The sequence below is a fragment of the Caenorhabditis briggsae genome (assembly GCF_000004555.2).
Source record: "Caenorhabditis briggsae complete genome, chrX, whole genome shotgun sequence".
NCBI classification, from domain to species: Eukaryota; Metazoa; Nematoda; class Chromadorea; order Rhabditida; family Rhabditidae; genus Caenorhabditis; species Caenorhabditis briggsae.
In genome coordinates this window covers 20,326,732-20,354,271 of record NC_013491.2, presented here as the reverse complement: position 1 = coordinate 20,354,271, position 27,540 = coordinate 20,326,732, and the positions used below count along the sequence as shown (strand labels likewise).

The following is a 27,540-nucleotide window of genomic DNA, read 5'->3' as shown; positions in this document are numbered from 1 at the left end:
CCCCATCTTTGAAAAACTAAAAAACCGTGAAAAAATACTGAAAATATTTTAACAATATTTGAAAAAATTAGCTAAAATTCGATTCTTAACTTTGATTTTGACCATATTTTAGAATTACCGAAATTCTGATTTTTCCGAAAATTGCCAAGAAGTTTTTGCCCAAACAGTTGCCCACATTTGCCCAGAAGTCGCTCACATTTACTAAGTATAATTGAGTTCACAACTTACCAATGATCAGTTGGGAAGCAACGACGATCCAGACGATGAGAAGAAAGGAGAAAATGGTCCTTGAAGATGACTCTAGCTAAGCCAGTAGAGACAAATTCTGGAAAACTTTTTTAAAGAATAAAATAATCGGAGACTGATGAGAAAGAAAACGAGGGAATGTGAAAAACCCTATTATGCCGTTATGCAAAAACCGGAGCTGTGGAAGATGGCCTAGTTACCGTAGTTAGCGAAAAAGTTTCCCGCATTTACCGAGTATAATCAAATTCATAACTTACAGAGAATTTCTTTGGAAGCACTGAAGACGATCCTGAACAGTATCTTGAAGACAATCCTGAAGATCTTGAAGAAGTTGTGGACGAAGACTCTTGAAGGACCAAATTCTGAAAAATATTGGATTGAAAAAAATGAAGAGTGTGCAAAAACTTGGAGCTGTGGAAGAGAGGGTGGCCTCGTCTACGGCCTAGTTACCGTAGTTAGCAAAAATTGTTTTCTTTTCGTTTTTTTCTTGATTATCGACCGTTTTTAGATTCAATAATAAGTTATTTATTCGACTTATTAGGAGGTTTCAAACACAAGAATCGTGGAAAATATATAGTAATCGAGAAAAGGCGGAAATTTCAGGTTCCGGTTGTTGTGGTTACTAGATTTATTGTACACGCCCACAATCTTTCCTCTTCCACAGCTTTGATATTACTATCAAGAAAGTTTCAATACTGTCTATGAAGTTTCAATCAATGTTACGCTCAACTTCTGCTTGCTTTTACAGAGTAAAACCAACTTCAAAACTTACAGATGATCCTTTCGAAAGCTCTGAAGACGATCTTGGAGACAAGCTCAAAGACAATCCTGACGATCCTGATGAAGGCGACAACGATGAGACGACGACAATGACCCGACTTCTGAAAAAAAAATAGATTTTAGAAAGTGATAAGAGTGTGATCGGAAAAAAAAAATAATGAAAAAAGCCTAGATTAAAACTAAGAAAACAGTTCAAAAAATGAGATGATGCAAATTTCGGAGTACGGTAGTGAACAAATTCACAGAAAATGTCCCATTGGACCGCAAATTGTTTTCTGTGGATGATTCAGTATATCAGCGAGATTGTGTCTAAACAATAAGAATATTTAGAGACGCAGAGATTCCAGGAAAAAGGGGCGGAGTCAATAACGGATCAATAAGAAAATTTCTGTTTGGCCAGGAAAAAAGCTTCATAAAAATAGTGTTAGAGATGGGAACTATGGGGAAAACTTAGAAATGTAAAAAAGTTTCATCAAAAATGCTCAAGGAGCAAGATTTATTCGAAGAAATTCAAAGTCGACTATTTTCTTCGCAGTCATATACCTTGGTAATCTCCGATAGAACCTAACTTTCAACTTCAAGCCAATTTATCTCGGTTTCTGTAAAAGGTGTTAAAAAGTTGTCGATTAATAGATTGTTTATCATAACATCATGTAGATTTTGTCAGTTGAACATTCTCAATAGTTCTCGAAAGAACCGAGATAATAGAGCTTAACGTTGACAGTGTGAGCGCCTCTCCATCACAGGTTCTGAACCGTATTCCGGAAAGCATGCTTCAATAAAGAAGAGAAAAAAATATATGAGAAATGAAAAATCAGAAAAAACAGTGATCTACAAAAATCTGAATGAAAGACAAACAAAAAATTAGTCACTCAATTGCTTAGAGAAAATTTGCAAGGCACGAGGGAGGAACAATTTGCAGGCGAAAGAGCGATGGGGACCAAGAAATTTTGATGAATACAGACTAATCGAGATAGAGAGAGAAAGAGAGAGCAACCAAATTCATCTTTTTGGAGCTGCTATCAGAGGTTATCCATGGGATTCAGATGCCATCGCAGCTGATGGATCTACCGTATTACCTCTAACAGAAACCTGCCGAATTCGTCAACTTTGAGGTTAATTATCTCGATTTCTGCAAGAGATATCTGAAAGTTCTCAACTGATAAATTGTTTGTTATAATATCACCACCTTTTGATAAGTTGACAAAATTTTGATATCTTCCCCAAGAATCGAGATAATTGAGCTCCAAGTGGATGGCTCAGGTGGCTTCTACTATAGGAAAATACGGTAATTTTTTGAATTTCTCATTTTTAGAAGGTCAAATGTAATTGTCCCTATCAGAACCGCAATTTCTATTGAGTCATATTGCAGACGTGATTTCATCAAATTGTTTATACATTTCCTACAAAAATCCAATCAATTTCGAAACAGAAATTAAAAAGACTATGAGATCCAAAACAATGAGTCACATTACTGTTTTTTTTCTCTGAAAAAAAAAGAATTTTTCGGGAAAAAAAGAGAACGATTAGAAAGCACCGGGAATTGGGGATCGAAGAAATTATGCAGTATCATAAAAATAGTGGGAAGTGAATACAAATTACAGGTACTAGAAAAGTAGAAGATCATGATGAAAAGATATTTGTGGCTTCAGAAGTTTGACTTTGCGATGTGGCTCTCTGGAAAAAAGAAAATTCTTCAAAGTTTGAAGGTAATAGGGCATTTTACCGTATTCCTTCTACTAGCAGTCTACCCAAACCATTAACTTTGAGTTCAATTATCTCAATTTCTTCAAAAAATATGAATGCTTTGCCAACAGATAAAGTATTTATCATTATAATATCACCAAATGCATAGGAATTGAGATAAAACTAGAAAGGTTCGGAATTTTCACTTTGATCGCGACTGAGCTCAAAGTTGATGGATTGGGATAGCTTTAATAGAGGAAGTATGGTAATTGGAAATAAAAATTCAAACTGAATTTTGGTGAAATCCGTATTGTATTTCAATGAATAAAAATGTTAAAAAATACAAACCTCATCCAGCTCTATATAAAAATTGGCAGCCGTAGTTCCCGATCGGCGGAATAGGTTGACCCATTTTTCCTCGAAGTAGTTTCCCGGCTTTCTGAAAACTTCGAAAACATTTTAAATTTCATTAGAATCAAATTCTAACTGTTTGAAGAGAAGTCGCAGTCGTTCTTGGTAGAATGAAGAGAAATACCAATAAATAAAAAACAGTGCGGAGCTGTAGAACAGGATGCACATTTGGCTAACCTCAGCAGCCAGCTTGAACAACTCATTCTGAAATTTGAGTATGTTGGAAGTTCTGAAAAGTCCAATCTTACTTTTTGATCTACAAAAGATTCTGCAATCCTCAACGCAGCACCGAATACATGGCAAGCTGCGAAAAATAACGTGACGACCCAAAGCATTCGGATAGCTTTTCCATAGTCAATTTTCTGCAAATGGTATGTATGTTAACTTTCGAAGAGCAAAAAACGAAAAACACATCTCTGGACAATAAGCTAATCGAACTTCTGTTTTTCACACCAGTTGATTTTGATCACTTTCAGAAAAACGGGGTTTTGAATATCTTATTTTCCAATACTGTACATACCGAAGTTGTAAGTGATTCCGCACGTTGCTGGGATTCTCTTAACTCCAGAATCGATTGATAGTTGAGCCGAGCCATCACCACAAAGGGGACCATATAATCGAATAGTAGGGACATCAGAACATGGTACAAAAAGAAGTACCACAAATTTCCCGTGGCACTTAAAATTCCTGGCTCAAGCTCAAAAAATTTGGGGGAGTTGAAAAACACCGAACAAATTACAATGATTTTCAACATTCTGATTGAAACCTTTTGGGTGCATCGAACTAGAGCCTTCAAAATAATTTTTATTAAATTGTAGAATTCAAAAAAACATACTTCGAGCGGTTTACAAACTGCAACCCAACGTTCCACCGTCATTGCCAATCCAATGCATAAGCTCATGGTTTTCAGCAAACTCTGCATTGGATATGCATATTTGGTAGCCATGGCGAGTATGTTCCAGTTTTCAATGTCCCTGAAATGTTAGTTTTACCGTATACGCTCTGGCAGAACATCACTTTCATTTTTGAGGTCAATTATCTGAATTTCTATAAGTGATATCAAAAAAGGTCAACTGATAAAATGTTTATCATTATATCACCAAAATTTTATCAGTTAACTTATTTTCCAAATCTCTCAAAGAAATAAGGATAACTGAGCTCGAAGAGATAGTACATAACTTTGTTCTATTTAACAGATTATTTATCATTCTCAGTTTGTATTTTTGATAATACTCATAAACTGGAATCAGGGGTAAGAAAACAAAAACTTTGAAATGGAAATTAAATCCTGCATATCGAAAATTTTCGGTTACGGTACTTGTTTGACTTCCGGCAATTCACAGAATTTATGTGATTTTTGTTTGATTTTTTTGTTTCATTCCAAATTTAGACAGTTTTTAGTGGGATTGAATTCAAAAATTTGATTTTCGAAAACTCAAAAAATTCCAAATACTCTATACCGGAAACTCAAAGTATTCTGAGTTTGGGAAATATCGAGATACTTCGAAAATCCAAAATTTGAGAATAAAATACTGAAAATTTTCAAATTTCTTTAAATCCAATAAGTTCTATTTTACATGGTTCTCTTTAAAATGCTTCAACAGTCTTCTAATGCCTACCACAAATCTTTCCCTCTCTTTGAACTTACCCGGTCGGTAAAAGCCATTGACAGCAGAGAGGAACGGCCATGATCAGGAGAAGAAGGTCACACACAGAAAGCGAAAATGCCAGCAAAGTGCTAGGTGACCTGCTCGAATTCCAATTTATGCAAATAGAAAGTATGTTGCCAGCTATTCCAACGAGAATGATTAGGAAAGTGGCAACAGCGATAATTTGATGCCAGAAATCGGAATCCATTCTATAAAATTATATACCCACTTTTTTTCAGGAACGTTCTTACATTGTTCAAAACATTAATCAAACAATAATGAAATTTATGAATGGGAAAAATGAATGATCGTGGAATAATTTGCAATGAGTTTGTAGACAGAAATATATTTATTACCCACCCATATAGCGCGAAAAAATGTAATAGGCAGATGTTTCAAAAATGTGTCCCATACTGTCTCTGCGTATTGAAAAACATAGCATGACCTTTATGTCATTTTCCTTTATTTTTTTCTATAGTATAAAATGCTCAAGTGTACAGCCTATGTGGCATTCTCGAGCCATATCTATAATTTCTGTTATGGGATTTTTCCTGTGAATTGCCAAAAAATTGATAATAAGTGTTTTTAAGAAAAAGAAAAAGTTGAAGTTAGGAAAAATCAATATTATGGAATCAAAGAAAATTGATTTTATTTTTTGAAAAACAATAGAGTATCAAATCTTGCATATTTGAAATTTCATCATTCCCTCCGACATATAGTGAGTCATTTCATTTTTTTTTGTTTTTTCCCTGCGCTATGTTTTCAGCACGTTTTATGGTATTAAACTGTATTCAATTTGGAAATCCGAACGTTTTCTGCAAATCATTTGCTGCTAAAACTTGGAAAAGTCCTCTTTTGCACCAGAAAAGTACCACCTGATTTCCGAAAGTTTATTCAAGAAAACAATACATTTTTACATCTAACTTTGTGCTCAATTACATAAAGTTTTGCGCTTAATTATCTCGGTTACTGTGTGAAATGTGAAAAAGTTATCAATTGATAAAATGTTGGTGATATTATGATAAACAATTTATCAATTAACAACTTTTTGATATCTTGCGTAAGAATTTAGATAACTGAGCTCAAACTTGACAGTATGGGGACCATTATATTATAGGTGCTAGTGCATGTACAGCAAGAGTGCATTCTGGAATTATATAAGAGCTGTCATCTCAATGATAATTGGCTCTGTAGATTGATTGGAGTCTTTGGCGATTGGAGTTGGTTGAGGATCATCTGATTTTTTTCGGATTTTCAGAGATATTTCGTTTCTTTTCGGATTCTCAGAGATACGATACATACAGCACCCGTCAGTAAGGATAGAAAAAATGTGTTTTTTACAGTTGATTTTTATCATGCTCAAGATTCTGGATCTAGGCTGTCAAGTTCGCATTCACAGAAAATGTTTTAAGTCCTAGCTTCCCAGCTATTTGCCTATTTTTGAAGGACATCTTTTTCAGCTCGTTTAAATACTGAAAACGTAAAAAAGGTGTCTTTCGGAAATTGTCGAATATCGGAGAAACTATTGTAGGGATTTTCAAAATTTTTTGTGATTGCAAAATTTTCAATCTATATTTGTTTTACACCTTTCAACACTTTCAAAGGGGTCGGAAACTTTCAAACTCCTGAAAACAATCAAAATCAATTGAAAAATGAACCGGAACTGTATGTATGAATGAAAAATAACAACTTGCCTGAAAACTGAACGTAGGTATTCATTGAACTTGGAAGAGTACATAACATAGATGAAGAAGGTCGCACTGCTGTGGAGTATGATGCACATATTGCTGATTTCAACAAAATTTTCGAACGGTTCCTTCTGAAACTATTTTTTGCAAATTTTTAGACGTTAATATAAACTCACTTCTGTAGTTTGTCGATCAAAAATACATTCGGCAACTTTAACAGCAACGCCAAAAAAGTGGCATAAACCAAAAAATACAGTCACATGAAGGAGCATTTTAGTGGTGTTTTGGTCTTTTTCTTGCTGAAAACGGTCTTTGATTGATTTCTAGAAATTATTTCTAATTACAGAAATTGTGAGCAATTGTCTTTGTTCTTTGATTCTTCTCAATTCCAGGATCACTTGGCCATTGGCCACAGTCATTGCTATGAAGGGAATCAAGTAGTCAACAAGGGTTGAAAGCACAAGGTGGTACGATATAAAATACCGTTGGTCTTTTTTGGCATTCAAAACACCATGGTCTAAATCCAAATATCCATATTCGTTTTTCACAATTCTGTATTCAAAGAATCTCGGAAAATTGAAAATGAGAGAAAAAACTGTGATGATAATCACAGTTCGAACTGAATTTCGATAAGTGCATCGGGCTTTCACCTGGAAAAAAAATTAAAATTTTTTTTCTATTCAATGGAGCATACCTGTAGAGGTTTGAAGACAGCAAACCAGCGCTCGATGGTAATGGCTCCCAAAATGTATAGGCTGGCAGTTTTGGCGGCGACCAATGGGGGATACAGATACTTGGTTGAGTAGATAAGCATCAAACTTTGTATAGAGTGAGAGGTTCTCATGTTTCTGAACTATCAAATTTCGAGTTTCTGGAGACTGAAGTCATTTTTTTTATATCAGTGAATGTTGATGAGATCAGGTTTTCAGAAAGAAATGTTGGATATTATGACAAACGTTTTGTCAATTAACAAATTTTTGATATCCTAAAAATAGTTTGAGATAACTGATCTCAAAATGCAAATATGAGGTTTGGTTCTATTAGGAAATTCACGGTATGTATTCCAATAAAAAAGATTTGCATATTACAGAGCTTGGTATTTCGATGACAATACTGTCAAATTAGATAAACTGGAATCTGGAAATAGTGTCAATTCACGATGCCCCGTCCCCAATTCTGATACTGTATGAATCGAAATAAATTTTTGTTAAATTTTTGAGAAATTTTCTCAACCAAATTTAATTTTTAAACATGATCGTTAGCATCTCTAAAACCTAAAGATCTCCAAAAAGCAGAACTCCACTGTGAAAACCGCCCAAACAAAGCAAAAAACCCGGAAAATTACGTTTTCGCCACACTGAGTAATGCGCAAAACAATCGGCGGCTCTAAGATTTTTAAGATGCTAGTTTTTTGAATTCCATATTACATATCGGATACCTTATACTCACCCAATTGGTAACATGCAGAGGCAGGAGAGAGGAAGTGCAAAAAACAAAAGAAGAAGGTCACAAAGGGACAGAGCACTGAGTAGAAGGGAAATTGCAGATTTTTTCATTTTCCGGAAGATGTAGAAGGACAGGATGTTGCCGAATATTCCAATTGAAATTAGCGGCGCATATATGACAGCAAAAACTTGAGGCCAACCGTACAACTTCATTCTTAATATTGAAAAGATATTGTGAAAAATATGATGTTATATATGAATGCTTAATTAATGAAAATCTGAAAATTGTTTCGAATCTGGCTGACATAAAATGAAGCTGGAAAAAAAGTTTCAGACCAAAACAAATAAAGCTTTTTTCTCGTTTCAATGAAAAAAGCGAGAAGTTCAATATATTTTTTTGAGTACAAAAAGTTTTTGGCCAACGTTCTTTTTTCATTAAATGAAAGAAGTTTGCTGCTTTCTTCGGAATCTTTGAAATTAATCATTTTTTCAGCGCTGCTCTTTCGTGCTCTTTCAAATGAGAAAATGTGGCAAAAACTATGAAAAAAGTTAGTTTCAAAACACATAACTCTGACTGAATCTGCCTTTTGGCCAGTGGTGGAGTTCAAAAATAAGCAGTCGGCATCAAAAGAAAGGTTATATAACCTACAACCCTTAATTTGCGGAAACAGTAGATAAAAAATCACATCTGGCACAACCAGAAAAGTTTTGTTATAAGGTAATTGAGCTTGGCAGCCTCATTATATGATAATTGAGCTTGGCAACCGGAAAATGATATTATACAGTAAGCACTAAACTCAAAAGAACAAAAAACTCGAAAAAAAATCCAGAAAAGATGACTCTGGAGGCGGGGATTTTTGAAAGCACGAGGATTCTGGAAAACGTGATTTTGAGGTGCTCATAAAGATTTTGCAGCGTTTTGCAATTTGGCAAATTGAACTTTTTCGAAAATTCAGGAATCTTGGAAAATTTAATTACATCGAAGTGAACCTCAAAGAGTTTTGCTGTGATTCTTTCATCCATTTCTTTTTTTATAGCAAAAACTTGGAAGCAGGAAATTGAGAATTTCGATGAAAGGAGAAAAGGACAAAAGCACTCAAAATGATTATCTCTAAACTTGGGTGCGCATTTTTATAGTTATCTTCTTTTTTTTTGAAAACTGGGTCATCTGCAAATTGATTTTATGTAATTAGGGAGGTAGCCTGTAATAGCGTAGACATATTTCACAGGGAACCTCAACACCTCAAAAACCCAGATTTTGATTAAAATTTCAGGATATGTTCAAAATCACCTATCTAGACACCCCTGAAAATTTTAGAATCCGCTTGCCAGTTTCAGCCGAGTTATATCAGTTTCAGTACACAAAAATCGATTTTTCCGTGCAAAATCAGCGTTTTCAAAGACGATTTTCTCCGCTCCTATGAGGTTCCAGAACTTATTCTTTTTGTGTTATACTTAAAACTTATTGAAATTTGATATTTCAAACTTTTTCTCGAAAAAATAATTTTTTCAATTTTCGAAGAAATTTGGAAAACCGTGAAAAAATTCAAAAATAAAAAAATATTATTGTTCTTGAGAACAAGTTCAAAATATCAAATTTCATTAAAATTTGAGCATAACACAACAAATTTCAGGCTCTGAAACATCCTAGAACTCGAGAAAATCGTCTTTGAAAACGCTGCTTTTGCATTGAAACGGCAATTTTTGGTACTGAGTCTGATGTAACTCGACTGAAACTGGCGGGCGAAGTCTGAAATTTTCAGAAATGTCTAGAGAGGCTATTTCCAACCTATCCTGAAAGTTTCATCAAAATCTGGGTTTGTGAGGTGCTGAGGTTCCCTTGTCAAAGTAATGAAAACGGAACGCTTTTATAATTTGAGAAATGAATATCGAATTGAATTAAAAACATTTTCAATCAACAAGAAATCGATTGGCAGCATTTTATGTAAAATATATTTTTAGAAATTTGCATCTGGATTAATAAATATGCTTATCAATATTGTCAAAAAATCCTAATATAATTTGTATGTTAAAAAATAATTTCATGTCCCTTGAAGCTTATGTTGTAACTAGGTTCAAGTAATTTACAAAAAATTGAAGTTTGAAAAGTATGAACAAAGTGGTCTTGACTTTTAAACACGTTTCCCCGTAAGATCATTAGAACGGAAAAACTTGACTTATCAGTTTTTTTCTAAAAACCCATCTTTTCAATTTACGAATTTCATCTGTCGTTCGTTTTGGATAAAAATGGATTTCGAATTTAAAATCGCGCATCATTATCATTTGGATTGTGTGATTAGAGTGTCATTAAGTATTCTATTCTATCTCTATTGTCTATAATCTCGAGTGAATGGTAATCAATGATTATATAATGACTATCTTTCTGTTTCCCTAATTTTTGTGTGCTCATTAGATCGCTTCCTTTCTTTGTCTCGTTTGAATGAATATCATTTTTTGCTCATATGACTTGATTATCTTTCTAATCTGTTTTGACGAAAAATATATCTGTATGCTATTCGGTGGTTCGCCAACGATAAAGATGGCTTGAGACAGTCCATGAAATTATTTCTAAATTCACACCATTTTCCCTAATTTTTCCTTCCAATTTTTCCGAAGAGCTTCATGCAGCTGTTTCTTTTAAAAAAAATTGTTTACTAGAATAGTCTTCGATAAGTTGGTATCGTTTTTGAACATCTGGACTCGGAGACAGGAAGAAGACTGGCACCGAATCTCCCTAATTGAGTAAAAAATATATGCATCTGTTGAATTCACAGGTGTTTTGTCTAAAATGCCAACGACCGATCTGTTGAACACATTTACGTCCTGGATTCCTGGTTTTTGGGATCGCATTGTATAGTTGATGTAAAAACAAATATTACAGAAAACCGGAACGCAGAAAGGGTAGTCTGGGATGTTTGAAATGGTCATTTCAATATTTAGCGGAACGTCGAAATTTTCTAGTTTTAGTTTTAAAACTTCAGACTTTTTGAAGTTTTGGAATAATTCAATTTTAATGTTCTCAAAATTTTCCCATCACAAAAGAATAAAAAAGTTGATATTTAACAACCAGAGGCCGTATTGATGAACATTTTCCTTGGAAAACCATTCTTTTTCCAAAAATCAACTGAAAAGGCGTGAAAATTCGTTTTCTTTTTGGAAAATTCTTGTCTTTTCATGAAATAAGCATACTAATCTCGAATTATGTTTACAGTTAATTTTACGAGTTTTCAGGTTCTAAAAAAGTTGTATGTTGATAGAATAGGATATTAAGTACATTATTATCTGATTTAAAACCCGAAAAATGCTGCTCTTCGACTTAAATATTATCTTTTTTGAAACAAATGACATGAACGGATAGTGCTAGGAATTTTAAGAACTGTGACCAAATATGAAAAATTTTCCGCCCTATTTGAGAAAATTTAGTTCAAAAGTCATTTTCAGACAGTTGATTTTTGAAAAGAAAATGGTTTTCCAAGGAAAATGTTCATAAAAAAAAGAAATAAATCATATGATCCAAAAACAATTTTCGGAAATTTTCTGATCGGAATTACAGTCCAAAAGAAAATTATCAATTTAATTGTTCCGGTCGGAATTTCCAGCTTTTCAAATTCGGTTCCAAACATCACTGACACAAACTGAAATTCAAAAAGTTCGATTTTTTTTCGAAAAAATTGGAACTTGAAATTTTTAAATTTCAGAAAATTTTTTATCAGATTAATCAAATTTGATGACTCTCAAATCATTTTTATAGTCTACAACCTTTTCGCCTGCATGATCACGATATTGATATCTGATGACAGAATCTGCGATGCAAAATGGCCAGTGGCAAAATGTCATAGAGCCGATAAATTTAGCCATCTTTTTTTCTAATTGCTATTAATGGGTTGGTGATTTGCTGATAATAATGTTGCATTGAGAATGTCCATTAGAATGATGTTCCGAACTGTATCAGTTTTCCCATTTTTCCCTATAATATCTCCAGTGACCAAAATTCCCTAACTGAGTCTAATAAATAATGTGCATCTGTTAAATTCACAGGTGCTCATCTATCTAAAATGGCAACCATCCGAAATTTAAAGTGGAAACTTAAACATATCTACTTTCTGGGAAGAGTTTTTGAGCCAAAAGCATGCAACAGTAGAGAAAAATAAGTTAGGGATATTAGAAATGGCTTTTTTAGAATTTCTCGATATGTGGAAAATTCCGGGTTTAAACGTTTCGGAGTTTTGGAATATTCCGATTTTGAAACCTTTTCAAAGTTTCGAATTATCGGTTTTTTAAAAATTATTTATGTCTCAAAGCTGCGGAAAACGGATAGTAAGCGACCTGAAATTTGGAAAAATCTGAACAATTTTTTTTCTGAAAAATTTGAAAAATAAAAGTTTGGAATTTTCCGAATTTCAGAATGTGTTCAATCAGAAATAGGAAATTCAAAAACTCTTAAATTATGTTTGAATTCAATCCGCCATTCTTTTCTTACTGATTGGTTTTGGTGCATTGGTGATTTGCTGTTTATAAATTTGAATTGAGTGTGCCACTAGAATGATTCTCCGAACTGTATCATTTCCCCCGAATTTCCCTCTAATTTCTCCAGTGAAGATGAAGAGCTCCATTCAACTGTCATCAACACCAAGCCCCTGAATCTATTGACGGGGTTTTTTTTAGAAGATACTTGTTTACTAGAATAGTCTTCCACAAGTTGGTATGGTTTCTGAACTGAATATCTGGGCTCGGGGACAGAGACAAGGCTGACACCAAATGTGCCTAACTGCGTCAAATAAATTATGTGCATCTGTTGAATTCACAGGTGTCTTGTCTGAAATGTCAACTGAAATGTCCAGATTTTATATGGATAAAAATGGATTTCGAATTTAAAATCGCGCATCATTATCATTTGGATTGTGTGATTAGAGTGTCATTAGGTATTCGATTCTATCTCTATTGTCTATAATCTCGAGTGAATGGTAATCAATGATTATATAATGACTCTCTTTCTGTTTCTCTGATTTTTGTGTGCTCATTAGATCGCTCCCTTTCTTTGTCTCGTTTGAATGAATATCACTTTTTGCTCATATGACTTGATTATCTTTCTAATCTCTTTTGAAGAAAAACATCTCTGTATGCGATTCGGTACTTTGCTGTCGAGTAAGACGGCTTAAGACAGTCCACCAAACGATCTTCCAAATTACATCTTCCAAATTAATTTCCCGTAATTTTTTCTCTAGAATTTTCTAAGCGTTCCACGCATCTGTTCTCAGTATCTTTGGTGCCAGGCGTTTGAATTTGTTGACGGGTTTCTTTCAGGAAAAATGTTGTTTACTAAAATAGTCTTCCGCAAGTTGGTATGGTTTCTGAACTGAACATCTGGGCTCGGGGATAGGGACAAGACTGGCACCGAATATGCCTAACTGCGTCTAAAAAGTTCTGTGCATCTGTTGAATTCACAGGTGTCTTGTCTGAAATGTCAACTGAGATCCAGATTTTTGGGATCACCACATATGCCTAGCAGGAATGAAAAAAAATCCGCACCTGTTGAATTAACAAGTGCTCGTATGACTGCAATTCCAACCAAGATACCTCATTCAGTCTAAACTTGTAGAATCTACAAAAGTTAATATTTATGAATGAGAAATTTTAAAAATTTAAAAATTGAAGTATTCCAAACATTCATAAATTCAAAATTCATAACACTCCAAAATACCGAAAAAAAAATTCAAAATGTTAATGTTCTAAAATTCCGAAATTTTAGAGTTTGGAGCATTTTGAAATTCATAATTCTAAAATTCCAGATGATTTAAAAATCAGAACATTTCAAAATCGTGATATCTGAAATTTTCAAAATGCTAAAAGTCAGAAAATTCAGGGATTCTGAAAATTTGAAACTCGGATTTTGCCTTTGCGAAATTCCGAAACTTTAAAAATCAGACTATCTAATTTTCAACATTTTCAAAATCAAAATATTTTGAAATTCCAATATTTCAAAATTTCAAAAATTGGATTATCCCGAATTTCTGAAACTCTCAAAATTGGAATAATCTGACATTCAAAATTTTGAAAATCGGATTATTTCCAAATTCTAACACTCCTAAATTTTTGAAATCGAAAGATTCCGAAATTCCTAAATTTTCAAAATCGGAACATTCAGAAATTCCGAAATTTTCTAATCCGTGATTTTCTAAAGCTCAAAAATGAGTTAAAATCGGAATATTCCAAAACTCCAAACTTTCTAAAAATCAGAAACCAGAAAATTCCAAAATTCCAAATCATTCAAAACCAAAAAAATTTTCAAATTTCACCACGTTCCGGAATTCCTGAACTTGAGAAATTAGAATATTTCCAATTTTCAACTATTTCAAGATTTTCAAATTCCTTATATCCCAAAATTCTAGAAATTTTGGAATACTTCAAAAAAATATTAGGTTGGCGGGAAAGTCTTTGTCACTTTTTCAATAGTTTATTTCTCAAAGAAAAAATAACCGAATAATTAATTATATTGTCCATCATTATCAACAACATGTCTCCAACGTTCCCTCAATTTATGGATTCCATTGCGGTAGAATCCAGCCGGGCGTGAGGCAAAGTATTGTTTGAGTGCCGCTTCGACCGCTCCACGGGAATTGAAGCTTCTTCCTTCGAAAGCACGTGTCATATCGCCAAATAACCAATAGTCGGAAGGAGCAAGATCAGGAGAATACGGGGGGTGAGGGAGAACATTCCATCCATATCCCATCAGCTCCTGCTTCACTTGTTTCGAAACATGTGGGCGAGCGTTATCATGTTGATAGTACACTTTCTTGTCTTTCAGGGCCGAACGGTCGACTGCTTTCTTGAGGTTTCGTAGTTGAGTAGTGTAGAGGTCTCCAGTTATTGTTTTGCCCTCGGGCAGAAGTTCCCAGTAGATGGGGCCGTCCACTCCCCACCACACAGAGAGCATAACTTTTTTCGGATGAAGGTCGGGTTTGGGGACATCCTGTGGGCTCTCTCCTTCTCCAACCCACTGGGATTTCCTGTGGTGATTATCGTAGAAGACCCACTTCTCATCTCCGGTTATTAGCCGGTCCAGCCATCGATCGCCCGCGTGGAGAGTGAGAAGAGTAATCGAATCGTCGACTCGGCGGTCAAGGTTGGCTTGAGTCAGGTGATGAGGTATGAATCGACCAAAAAGTTTTCTCATTCCAAGAGACTTCAAACCTTCAAGGACTGTGCTATGGTGAACTCCGAATGTGACAGCTAGTTCACGGCTAGATTGAAATGGATCCGATTGCAATGCGTGCTTCAGCTTGTCCAAATCCAACTCACGGGGTCTCCCAGAGCGATCCTTTTCATCGAGCGAGAAGTCATCTTTTTCGAAACGATGGAACCAATTGCGAATAGTATTGTAGTGAGGGGCATGTGTGTTGTACACATTCTTCAAGAAAGTTTCCGAATCCTTCATCGTGGTGTGAGATAGGAAGAGGTAAATCAAAACATGTCTGATGTGAATAGCAGTGGGAACAAACATATCGTTTCAATTACAGATGAGGAGCAGGGAAGGAGATGGGGACTTGTTTATATGGAAGGTTCTTATCACCTTGTTATTCACTAAAGTCGATATCATACACAGCCTCCATATACGAGAACAGTGATTAAACAAACAGAGTGACAAAGACTTTCCCGCCAACCTAATATCCAAAATTCGATAGTTTTCCAAAAATTCAACATTTTGGGATTGGGAAGATTTAGAAGTTCTAAAACTTGAAAATTTTAAAATTTACATAATAGGAATATTCTGAAATTTCGAAAGTCCGGGAATCCGCGGATTCCAAGAACTCTTTAATGCTCGGGTCACAGGTAATTTCGATATTCTAATATTTTTCATCTGATCCCTATTTCACTGTCAGTGGTCTATTTTCTCGTTGCTCTCCCTCATTCCGAATTCGCAACATCTGTCGCGCTTTCCCTAGTTTTTGTTTCTGGAATATTCCCATTTTTCAGTTTTAAAAAAGTAGCACCTGCAGTTGAGCCACCTGTTTCAACTTGTTTACGACTATGCATTCAGATTTTTTGGGGATGGGCCAGAGCATCTGTCATTTTTAGAGTTTTTAACACATATTGAGCAACAGCTGCCACATTACCATATTTTGTCCCCCAAACGCCCCGCCCCAATCCATTTTTGTAGCTTTGAACTTTCTCGATTCTAGATTTCTCTTAGTTTTCTTCTGGTAATGTATGTTATTTCCTGTGCTCATTTCTGATAGCAATAGGAACGAAGGCTTACAGAAAAAGTTCCGTAGGTACCACACTTAATAAAATGCCACAGGAGTCATCAACTTTGCACCCATACATTTTATTTTCTGTTAAAGATACACATAAATAATCAACTGACAAATTGCTTATCATAACATTAGAACTACTTGGCCAGATGATAACTTTTTGATATCTTTTACGGGAACCGAGATATATATGCTCAAAGTTTAAAGTTTGGTGCCACTCTATTAGAGTGTTTACGGTAATTGAGGTGACATTCACTAGTGTTTACGGCAACTAGGGTTTACCATAATTTTGAATTAAAAAAAGTTCTACCATAGTCTCCTCCCTCATTTGAGAACAGCTGCCACTATCTGCAACAAAATTATGCTCCACCCATTCATTCATTTCTCATTGTCCATCTACATAATACCCTTTTTCGATGGTTTTCTTTTTTGAAAGTTCAAATTTTTTATGTTATTTCCTTTTTGAGTTGTTATACATAAATATTTTTCAGCTACAGAAGTCCAACTGCATCTGGCAGCTCAAGATGCACCTCAACAAAGTGCTTCTCTTCGCCTTCTTCTTCGTCATCCCTCTCTCCGACCAATGTCATCCGCCACGAGTGACAAATCACATCACATCAAAGTCGGAGACCACGTTGACTTTCTGAAAGGAGATTTGATCTCGACAAAATGGTGTTATAAAATTCCAAGATTCTGCTCGGAATCAAATGGAACGTGTTCACCGAATTCGGATGACGACATTGGAGACTACATCCTTAATGTTAGTTGAACATTGAATAGTTTGAAACAAAACTTTAAAAATATTTTTCAGTACCGACCAAGGCCGTATAATACCTCTTCAGGTATTATGCTCCACGTGGTGGCAAGACCGAAGCTTCAACACACCTATGGTTAGTGGGGGATGTCATATCACGGTGGCCTAGAAAACGAAAAAATTTAAAAAAATGGTAGTTAGGCCACATTGGTAAAAAAAAATAGTCTGATTTTGAGCAATTTTGGAGCCAAGAAAATTAGTAGCCTAGAAAACTCTAAGTGTGAAAGTTAGATCACCGTTTCAGAATAGTCTGTAAACCATAATATGTCTGGCTATTCATTATATACATAATCCATGAAAGTTGATTCTAAGCTATTTCAACATGGTGGTTTAACTTTCGCAAAATGAGTTTTCTGGGCCAACAATTTTCATGATTTAGAGTTGTCCTGATATTTTCATGACATTTTAGGCCGCTTCAACATGATTACGTCTCTCGGCAATTGAGTTTTTAGACCACCATAACCTATAAGCGTTTTTAAAATTACCTGCAACTTCTCTTTGGCAATTTAAACATGCTAGATTTCAGTGAGATCAATAAACATGTTGATCTGTTTTATTGTGGCTTCTCTTATGATAATTAGTGATTTACAGATGACCACGAAGTCGAGCTCCCAACGAAGATAGAAACTACCTCCACTGGTCCATCTACTTGGCTCCCGATAGTCTTTCCCCCCACCCAAACGAGAAATGGCGCTGCTTCTCCAAAAAAGGAAATTTCGGATTCTTCAGCAGGTGAGGAAGTTTGGCCTAAGATGCACCGTTTTTAGGACATTTACCACAATGGCCTAACTTTTGCAAGTTGGGTTTTTAGGCCACCATTTTTATGGTATATTAGAAGCGTGGCATCCGCCGGATACCTTTCTCAAGAGATTTATCATGATGGTTTATATGAAAATTGGTGATTTACAGATGAAGTCGGCTTCCAAGCTGAGGAGGATACAACCAGCACACGACCATCAATGAAATTGCTCCCAATTGTCTTTCCGCCGAAAGCTGTGAAGCCAGAAGGTAAGGGAACTCAGTTTTAATCAGAAAATAACAATTTTCTTTCAGAAGTTACTGTCACTGCGGAAGTGGAACAGAGAGTCCAGAAAGCAGACGAAATCTGGAATATCCTCACGATCGGAGCCATCGTCGTTGCCGCATTCATGCTCATCATTCTCATCGGAGCGTTTTACTGCCGTCATTGAGCCTTCTTTTTCAATATTCACTTTCCCCTTCAATACTATTCAGCAACACCTATCCCTTTTCATTTTTTACGTAAATACCCCCCCCCCCCCCCAAACCGTCAAAACCAAAAAAAAATCGACATTTTTTCATTATTCTTCTGCCTGACCTTTTTTGAACCAAAAAATGGTTTTTCTTTAAATTGTCTTCCGGCCCGATCTTTTTGTTTATTTCTGCCCCTCATCCTCCAAATACCTCGAAAATCATAATTAATCTCACTATGAAACGATGCTTTTCTTATGTATTGTTTGATTTACCCTAATACTCCTGGTTCATATGCGATGCAAGTGAGTAAAATAAATTTTCTGGATAGAAATAAGACTAAAAACCACAATTCAGACCTGCGCTGGCATGAATTCAAAAAAGTAGAGGGACGCCAGAAAAACTAAGAGTAGACACTCAAAACAATGTCTCAGCCTTAAGCTAATTTATCCCTCTGTGCAAGATATCGAAAAGTGGTCAATTTCCAAATTTTCATCTTACTATCAACAACATTTCATCGGTTTATCGGTTTTGATATCTTTCACAGTAATCAAGAGAGACAGAAACTTTTTGTATAATTCCCATCAAACTAAACACACTTAAAGACCTGATTCAGAAACCGGTTTCAAAACACAATTTTTCAACAATAGAATGACCGAAGAATTCAAGAGGACAACCGAGGAAGACTTCTCTGGAGGAACAGCGGACTCTGAAAATGTTTCATCAAAAACACTGGATTGTTAACAAGGGTTTATTCGTTGAACTTTGGTTTGTGAACAAGAAGAAAAAAGAAAATATGACAAAAAAGCAAATTTAGTCGGAGGATTGGGAGAAAATCAAAAAAGAAGGTGAGTCAAAAGTAATAAAATGGGGGTTCGACGAATTTTGGGATCCAGCACTCATTGATCGTGCTCCATGGCCAAGAATGGCTTGATGGTGTGTCCGCGGGCAGAGAACTCTGCCATGGAGAGCGGAAAGTTGCACATCTCGGAGAAGCAATAGCACATCCACATTTTGGCAGCTGGGAGCCCGAATGTGCTTGGCATGTCCTGAAAAATAATATTTGAGAATCATCGAGGAATCTAAGCTTTGAAAAAACGCACCTGGAGGACACAGTCTTGCTCTTTTGGCATGTTGGCGATGGCCGACACCTTCGATGGGTGACGATCTCCACCTCCGAAGGCTTCGGATCCAGTGGCGACGTCGAAGAGCGAAGTGCAGAAGGTCCGGTGATGGAGGGTCTTGAAGACGCCTTCGTAGGCGTTGTATCCGTAGCAGGAGAGTCCGAGGGTTGGGGATGCCAAGAAGGCAACGAGGACGAGGTGGCGGAGCATTTTCAGGCTCGAGGTAGAAGAGAGGCTCGAGGTAGAGAAGAGGCTTGAGGTAGAGGGGAGGCTCGGCGAGAAGTTGATCCGTATGGAGGGTACTGCTCAATGATGATAAGCCTGACGAAGGGGTTTTTTATACTCTCCGAAGAATGGCTCCGCCCATATTTTCAAAAGTAATCTTACTTTGAAGCTCCGCCCTTCGGATATACACATTTAGAGCACATACTTTGTACCCTTCGTTTACTTCCTCGTTCCGTGCCAGGCGGAGCTGGGCACCTGGCACCTCGTCATCTAATCTCTTCCAGGGTCATACATCTTCATCGAAGAACTATTGAGCTATGAATCAGAACATAGAAAGTGATGCCAGGCGGAATGATGTGGAAAAAGTGTGATGCCATGTAAAGTATAAGATCACAAATAAAGCTTGATAAGAAAAGAGAATCTGAAATTTGACTAGCTTGACTCCTATCAGAAACATCAATAAGAGGTTGATCAAAACATCTCTACAGTTAAAGAAGTACACTTTTTTTCGTGTACCTGTAGACACAAAATCACAATTTTCGCACTCGGGTTTCAGGTAATATTTCAAAAATTCTAGAACATTAGCCGCTGCTAAACGTTTCTGCCATTCATAAAACTTGACATGGGACTGAAACTTTTGGAATTTTTAAATGTGAGCAACACCAGCAAACCAGGATCTCGGAAGTATGATGCTCTGAGAATTGATGAATGCTTCATTTTTCACATAAATTGAGTTATTTGAGGTAAAACTGAATGGCACTTTACTGGAGAAATACCCATACCGATACGTCTCAAGTTTGTATCCTCAATCGAAATGTGTAAAAACATCTTTGGGGTATATCATTTTAGGTTGTTGATTGAAATTTTGAAAATGAGGCTTACAATATTATTAATATTCAGCTCCTAAATCAAAATCATGTTGTTTAGTTCGCGATCCTTCTTTAAATGTATCAAAATATTTTTTAAGTTTTCAGGAACAGCTGTTGTGAAAAGTCTGATGAAAGGTCCTGAGAAAATATTTCAATATTTCAGATTATTGTTTTGCTTTGGCAAGGATCGATTGTACGGAAAATGAAAAATATTATTTTTTATAATTTGAAAATTTTCAGCGGTATTTCATAATTAGTCTGTAGCAAGACTTGCGCCAATTTAACAGCGCGTAGATTGCTTTGCTGGATTTCTACGAAAAAGTCGCCAATTACAAAAGCGATGATCTTGTTTTGTTCAGGACTGTCTGAAATTTTCAGACAATAGTAAAAAGTCTGGACTACTTTTTAGTACTTCAAAATGACTCTCCCATTGAACATTAACAATTTTATTCGGTATTGTAATTTGTTATATGAATTCATCTGATTTACTGATATTTTTACTGCAAAAAATGAGTCTGGTTTCATTCATAAATTGTGTTCATCACTTCAAACATTTCTGCGATTTTGATTTCATTTTTTATGATAAACGTCAACTACGAAGACTATACTCTCTTCCGATTCTTTGCTCGAGCTATCCTTTCATCCTATAATCTGTTATGCTTTTTATAAACTTTGAGAAATGTGTCATACAATGAAACGATATCATTTAGATTTATTGAAATAGGTATCAAGTGAAAAACACGTTTAACATTATCTGGGAAAATCTTCTCAAAGCGAAAAACATCTATCTGAAATCCTAAATTTCTGGTATTATAGTTTAAAAAAAAAAAGAACAAAGTTCGCTTATGGAAACAGTATCCAAGTTCTTGGGTAAAGAATTTTGGGATATCATGGAAAATGACGGAAAATTTTCATAAAACAAAGGGGTATTTCGTCTTATAATTTTAAATTACCAGGTTCTTTCTCATATCTTCATAGATTCCAAGGTACTCTTATCCCACAGTTTCAGCACTATTTTGGAATCCTTAAATGTCGAAACCCAGCAATTTGAATTCTGAGCCATATTCTGAATTTCAACGTCCAAATATTTTTGAATCAGTATTAGTTCTGTACCTGTTTCTGAGTTCCTCATTCCGTGGCAGGAGGCACCTGGCACCTAGAACCTCATCTCTCAGCATTACCTGATTCTGCATCGCATCTGCCCAGCTCTCCATCGTCGTCGTCCTCGCTTCACTCTTCTCGGAATCCACCGACTTGTCCTTTTTGCTTCTTGACTTGCTCCCGATCGTCGTCATCTCCAAGCCTGAAAACAAATCTTTCCTTCAAAAGAATGTTGGGCTTTTGTTGAATCTTCTACGGATATCGCGTCTTTTCGATAGGCCTTCACCTGATCGAACTCTTCGCTAGGCCTTCACCTGCACGAATGTCCTCTTCGCAAATTTTACAAGAATTTCCTGCCGGTTCCTTCAAACTCGGAGAAATCCTTGCGAAATTCACTAAAAATTGCGAGAAAAAATCGATAGGCCTTCACCTGATCGAACTCTTCGCTAGGCCTTCACCTGCACGAATGTTCTCTTCGCAAATTTTACAAGAATTTCCTGCCGGTTCCTTCAAACTCGGAGAAATTCTTGCGAAATTCACTAATTTTCACAACAATCCTCTCACTGGATCCTTCAAACTCTGGAGAGAATTGATGCAAAAACAACGGGAAAGAAGTAAAAGAACGGATAAACGGATAAAATAAGCCCCCAAAAAAAATAAGCTCGCGGTATGTCCGGGTATCAGGTTCCTGTGATAAAATAGAAGAAAATCAACAAGAAATGTAACAAAATCGGTTTATTATGAACAAGTTAGAAAGAAACAACAAATAAAAGCTTAGAATTCAAGCAAACTCACTTGAAATCCTTAAAAGAGTCTCTAGAACAACCACGAGCCAAATCCAAGCTCGCAATCACTCAAAACTGAATTTAAAACTGCGCGCGCGCCGAGCGGGATAGTGTCGTTGCGTGGGTAGAGGGAACCTTTAGAAGGGGTTGGAGGGTAGATGCACCAGGCAACTCTCTATCCAGGTCATACATCTTCACCGACGAAGTACGAAACTCAATACTAGGAAATAGAAAATGATGCCATGCGGAATGATATTGGAAAATATGATGCCATATAAGCATTATATGAGAAGGAACATTTCATAAACAAATTCAAATTCGAATTCGACTTTTGTGTTTCCTATAAGAGATGTCGAAAATATGCCGTTTTAAAAATGTCTCGCATGATATGACTAATATTTATAATTGCCGAAAATGTCATAGTTAGTCTGAAAAGAATTCGTGTCATTTCAAAAACGCTCATCTTGCTTTGTTGGAATTGTACAAAAAAAAGCTGCCATTTACAAAAATGATGGTCTAGTGTTGTTTCGTATTGTCTGACGTTTCCAGACACGTGGAAACATTCTGGACTAACTTTTCAGGATTTAAAAAATGACTGTCTAGCACTGAAAACACAAAATAATATATTCTTGTTTGGTACTTGAGTTTGTTTCACAGAACATTCTGATGTACGATATTTTCTGATTTGTTGACATTCTGGTTACAGTAAAAATCCGTAATCGTCAATCCAAATATATCTGCGTTTTCGATTTTATTTTTTATTATTAACGTCAACTACAAAAATCAAAATTACTTGATATTCTTCGCTCAAACAATCATTTTATCCTATAATCCGCTCTACTTATCATAAACTTTCCAAAATGTGTCACACAATAAAAAGAAAGAAAACATTTAGTTTTATTAAAAGTGAAAAACACGATTAACATTATCTAGAAAATATTCTCAAAACGAAAAACATCCATCAGAAATCATAAATCTTCCGGATAATACTGTTTTATGAGACATAGAACAAAGTTCGTTCATGGGAACATTATCTACTTTCTTGGGTCCACAATTAACATTATCTAGAAAATCTGCTCAAAATGGGAAAACATCAATTTAAGACGATAAATCTCTTGGATAATACAGTTTTATGAGGCAGAAAACAACGTTTGCTTATGAAAACAAATTTTGAAACGGTTCATCAAGTACAAGATCGTTATACCAGGAACTGTTTCCGTAAAGACTGTATTAGGAGGTCCAATCTTTTAGGGTTCTGACCAATTGGAAGAAACAGTTTTCCTCAGAAAAAATTCTGATTGTTGTTCAGTTGAGATCACAATTTGTAGAGAAAATCTTTTCTTTCATGGAATATCGTCTGCAAGTCCAATTTTGAAACACACAAACCTATACTTTACGTTTTTCACAACTAGAAATTGCCTGCGACGTCCGGGCCGTTTTTTAAAGTTTTTGAAAAACTTCAAAATCTTACAATTCGACTCATACTGGCCTTGTAACTTCGTTCCACTAATTTGACCATCTTTGGATCATTTCTCCGGCATCTTCAACTTCGTTTCCTTCTGAAAATCGTTGACTCACGTCGCAGAGATTTATGACTTTACAGATACATGATTTGTACTTCAAGGTTTACCCATGAATCTTTTTGATGTTACTTGTTTGCGTGACACATTCGAACAAATCTGATCACATCGAGATTGTAGGATGACATAAACAAATGAAACAAAGATTTACATAAAATTTATGTAGTCTATTATCCCAATAGTGGAAAAGAAGTTATGTTGATTTTTACAAACGTTTTCAGTCAGCAAAGTTTATCTAACCCAAATTAGTCAAACTTGAGTCATCACTTCTTTTTTCAGATCATGTTGACAACGAACTAAATTCATTTTTTGAAAATTTTTGTGCCATTTGATCCTGTAATACTACAATTTTGATGTGATCAGATTTGTCACTCATCAGAACAAGTAACATCAGGCAGATAGATCGAAATAGATAATAAGAGAATAACAAGATTAACCTTATCGTGCAAAAACATTGAAGTGTAAATCGTGTATTTGTGAAGTCATGAATGTTTCGTGATGAAAATTAATCACTGAAAAAACCGTGGAATAAATGAGATTTTATCATTGTAAGAGGGGCTGGAGATTTCATAAAATTTTAAGAATGCATGAATTAGAACTATCAAAAAGGTCTCGAAAACTGATGATTTGCTTCGAAAAAGAGTTCTAATGAAACTTAAACAATCTGATCTAACTCAAAAATTTATCAAAAACGGCACTGGTGAGAAAATTGTCAACGATAATTGAACTTTGAAAATATACAAATTTTGAATAAAAAGTCAACTTCGAATATCTGTAACAATCATTTTTACTTTCACCAGACTCTTTAAAAAATAACTCTTACAGGTCGTACCAGTTGGTAGGCTTGATAAAAGGAACGGGGAAAAAAAATATTATTAGAAGTTTTTAAGATATATAAAAACATAGTTTTCGAACGATTTTCCGCCATTTTGACCATTTTTAAGAGTCTGGATATCAACTGACAAGTGTCCAATCCCTTTGAATGTTTCGGAGAGTGTAAAATGTATTCCAAAAAAAACTTGGAATTTTCTAAAATTCAGTGAATGCAACATTTTCAATCTAATTGTGAAAAATGAAGAAGAAGTCGGTTGTTGTAAGAAGGCCGGATGAAGAAATATTAGGTTGGCGGGAAAGTCTTTGTCACTTTTTCAATAGTTTATTTCTCAAAGAAAAAATAACCGAATAATTAATTATATTGTCCATCATTATCAACAACATGTCTCCAACGTTCCCTCAATTTATGGATTCCATTGCGGTAGAATCCAGCCGGGCGTGAGGCAAAGTATTGTTTGAGTGCCGCTTCGACCGCTCCACGGGAATTGAAGCTTCTTCCTTCGAAGGCACGTGTCATATCGCCAAATAACCAATAGTCGGAAGGAGCAAGATCAGGAGAATACGGGGGGTGAGGGAGAACATTCCATCCATATCCCATCAGCTCCTGCTTCACTTGTTTCGAAACATGTGGGCGAGCGTTATCATGTTGATAGTACACTTTCTTGTCTTTCAGGGCCGAACGGTCGACTGCTTTCTTGAGGTTTCGTAGTTGAGTAGTGTAGAGGTCTCCAGTTATTGTTTTGCCCTCGGGCAGAAGTTCCCAGTATATGGGGCCGTCCACTCCCCACCACACAGAGAGCATAACTTTTTTCGGATGAAGGTCGGGTTTTGGGACATCCTGTGGGCTCTCTCCTTCTCCAACCCACTGGGATTTCCTGTGGTGATTATCGTAGAAGACCCACTTCTCATCTCCGGTTATTAGCCGGTCCAGCCATCGATCGCCCGCGTGGAGAGTGAGAAGAGTAATCGAATCGTCGACTCGGCGGTCAAGGTTGGCTTGAGTCAGGTGATGAGGTATGAATCGACCAAAAAGTTTTCTCATTCCAAGAGACTTCAAACCTTCAAGGACTGTGCTATGGTGAACTCCGAATGTGACAGCTAGTTCACGGCTAGTTGAAATGGATCCGATTGCAATGCGTGCTTCAGCTTGTCCAAATCCAACTCACGGGGTCTCCCAGAGCGATCCTTTTCATCGAGCGAGAAGTCATCTTTTTCGAAACGATGGAACCAATTGCGAATAGTATTGTAGTGAGGGGCATGTGTGTTGTACACATTCTTCAAGAAAGTTTCCGAATCCTTCATCGTGGTGTGAGATAGGAAGAGGTAAATCAAAACATGTCTGATGTGAATAGCAGTGGGAACAAACATATCGTTTCAATTACAGATGAGGAGCAGGGAAGGAGATGGGGACTTGTTTATAGGAGAGGTTCTTATCACCTTGTTATTCACTAGAGTCGATATCATACACAGCCTCCCATATACGAGAACAGTGATTAAACAAACAGAGTGACAAAGACTTTCCCGCCAACCTAATAATACTTGATGATTTATTGAAGAGTGAAGAATACAGCGGCAAAACCGCTATTTATGCGGACAGATAGAGAAAGAAAACCGTTCTCATGATGGCTCATGGGAACGATGTGGGCGAATACATTGAAAAGAAACAGTGAAATAGAAAAAATACAGAAAAAGCACAAACATCATAGATCACCCACGATATCTTCTTCTCTTATATCGCTTCCTGCGACACTCCGGCAGGCACGAAGAACCTCCGAATCCTCCGATTCCAAACGAGCCAAGGTAGCATTGAAGTCCAATGATAGCAGCAAGTAGCATTAATCCAATTAATGCGGTTGATCCAAGGAAATTCACCACTTTGTTGTAAGGCGCCATGATGACTTCTCCGATGTTGTTGAGAAAATTGTCCGTTGATATGAATTCTGTGAACTCAGCGAATTTCTCCTTGACAAGATCAGCATTGAAAGTGACTTCCTCCTCCAATTCTCCTTTGACAGCAAATTCTTGAACCGACGTTCCGCATTGCACAGTACACTTCTCCTCGATCATCTTTGCAGCTGATTGAAACGTTAAAACTCCTCGTTGTCCTTCTTTGGTACATTCCAAAAAATCTACTCCAGTTGTTGGGCATCTTACGGTAGCTTCGATCCGATTGTTCATGACAGAAAAACATGTAGCTGACAGCTGCGCTCCTTCTCCGCAGGAATAACAGCCTTCCAGGTTTACATCTTGCACGGTGCAGGTATCATTGTGAACTATTCGATGTACAGATTGATTCCGAAATTGCAGCTGAATCGCGACCAATGCAGAAGTAGTCAGCTTCGTGATAACTTGTCCCTTCTCCGTATTGACAGTGATTCCCGATTCGACAGTTGGCAGTCTGGACTTCTCAAGCAGTTTGTCGATCTTGATGTGTGCACACGAACAAGTAATGACGGTCCCTTGGGGAAAACAGTTGCACAGTTCTTCGGCAAACACACATTTGAACTCCTTTGCATCTGCATACGTTGCACATTGAAATTCACCTATCAAACCTTTGGTAGGCGCTCCCGCCAAAGCTGCACTGGTGTAGGTGAAGCCGAACTGATCTTCTCGATTATCAGCTTTCCATCTTTTTATGAACGTGGCTCCATGTACTGGAGTCGGTGGTGTAGAGAATCCTGTTATCACCATAGTGATATTCGTATTCGGTACTTGATACGGTATGCCATGATCCACATGAACCTTCGTTCGGTTTCCATTGACATTCACGTTGACTTCCAAAGCCGTTTTCCATGCCGGACAAAGAAATACCTCGTAGATGAATGTTGACTTCGGCATAGCA

The 27,540-nt window shown here is 36.3% G+C and overlaps 4 protein-coding genes across 4 annotated transcripts; 1 reads left to right on the top strand and 3 right to left on the bottom strand.

The window, feature by feature from the left end:
• Positions 1-499: 499 nt before the first annotated feature.
• CBG10173 lies at positions 500-4,069 on the bottom strand (the record flags this gene model as incomplete). Its single annotated transcript, XM_045240689.1, has 7 exons — positions 500-608; positions 1,015-1,127; positions 3,061-3,151; positions 3,200-3,327; positions 3,372-3,485; positions 3,644-3,913; positions 3,959-4,069. The coding sequence occupies 7 exons, from the start codon at positions 4,067-4,069 to the stop codon at positions 500-502; spliced, it is 936 nt and encodes a 311-aa protein (XP_045094252.1).
• Positions 4,070-5,892: 1,823 nt separating this feature from the next.
• On the bottom strand, positions 5,893-8,118 carry CBG10172 (the record flags this gene model as incomplete). The annotated part of the gene is made up of 4 exons (XM_045240688.1): positions 5,893-5,919; positions 6,637-6,759; positions 7,155-7,308; positions 7,910-8,118. The coding sequence occupies 4 exons, from the start codon at positions 8,116-8,118 to the stop codon at positions 5,893-5,895; spliced, it is 513 nt and encodes a 170-aa protein (XP_045094253.1).
• Positions 8,119-16,113: 7,995 nt separating this feature from the next.
• CBG10170 lies at positions 16,114-18,161 on the top strand (the record flags this gene model as incomplete). The annotated part of the gene is made up of 6 exons (XM_002631884.2): positions 16,114-16,174; positions 16,649-16,917; positions 16,969-17,047; positions 17,563-17,703; positions 17,881-17,979; positions 18,025-18,161. The coding sequence occupies 6 exons, from the start codon at positions 16,114-16,116 to the stop codon at positions 18,159-18,161; spliced, it is 786 nt and encodes a 261-aa protein (XP_002631930.2).
• Positions 18,162-19,079: 918 nt separating this feature from the next.
• On the bottom strand, positions 19,080-19,514 carry CBG10169 (the record flags this gene model as incomplete). Its single annotated transcript, XM_002631883.1, has 2 exons — positions 19,080-19,229; positions 19,284-19,514. The coding sequence occupies 2 exons, from the start codon at positions 19,512-19,514 to the stop codon at positions 19,080-19,082; spliced, it is 381 nt and encodes a 126-aa protein (XP_002631929.1).
• Between the last annotated feature and the right edge of the window lie 8,026 nt (positions 19,515-27,540).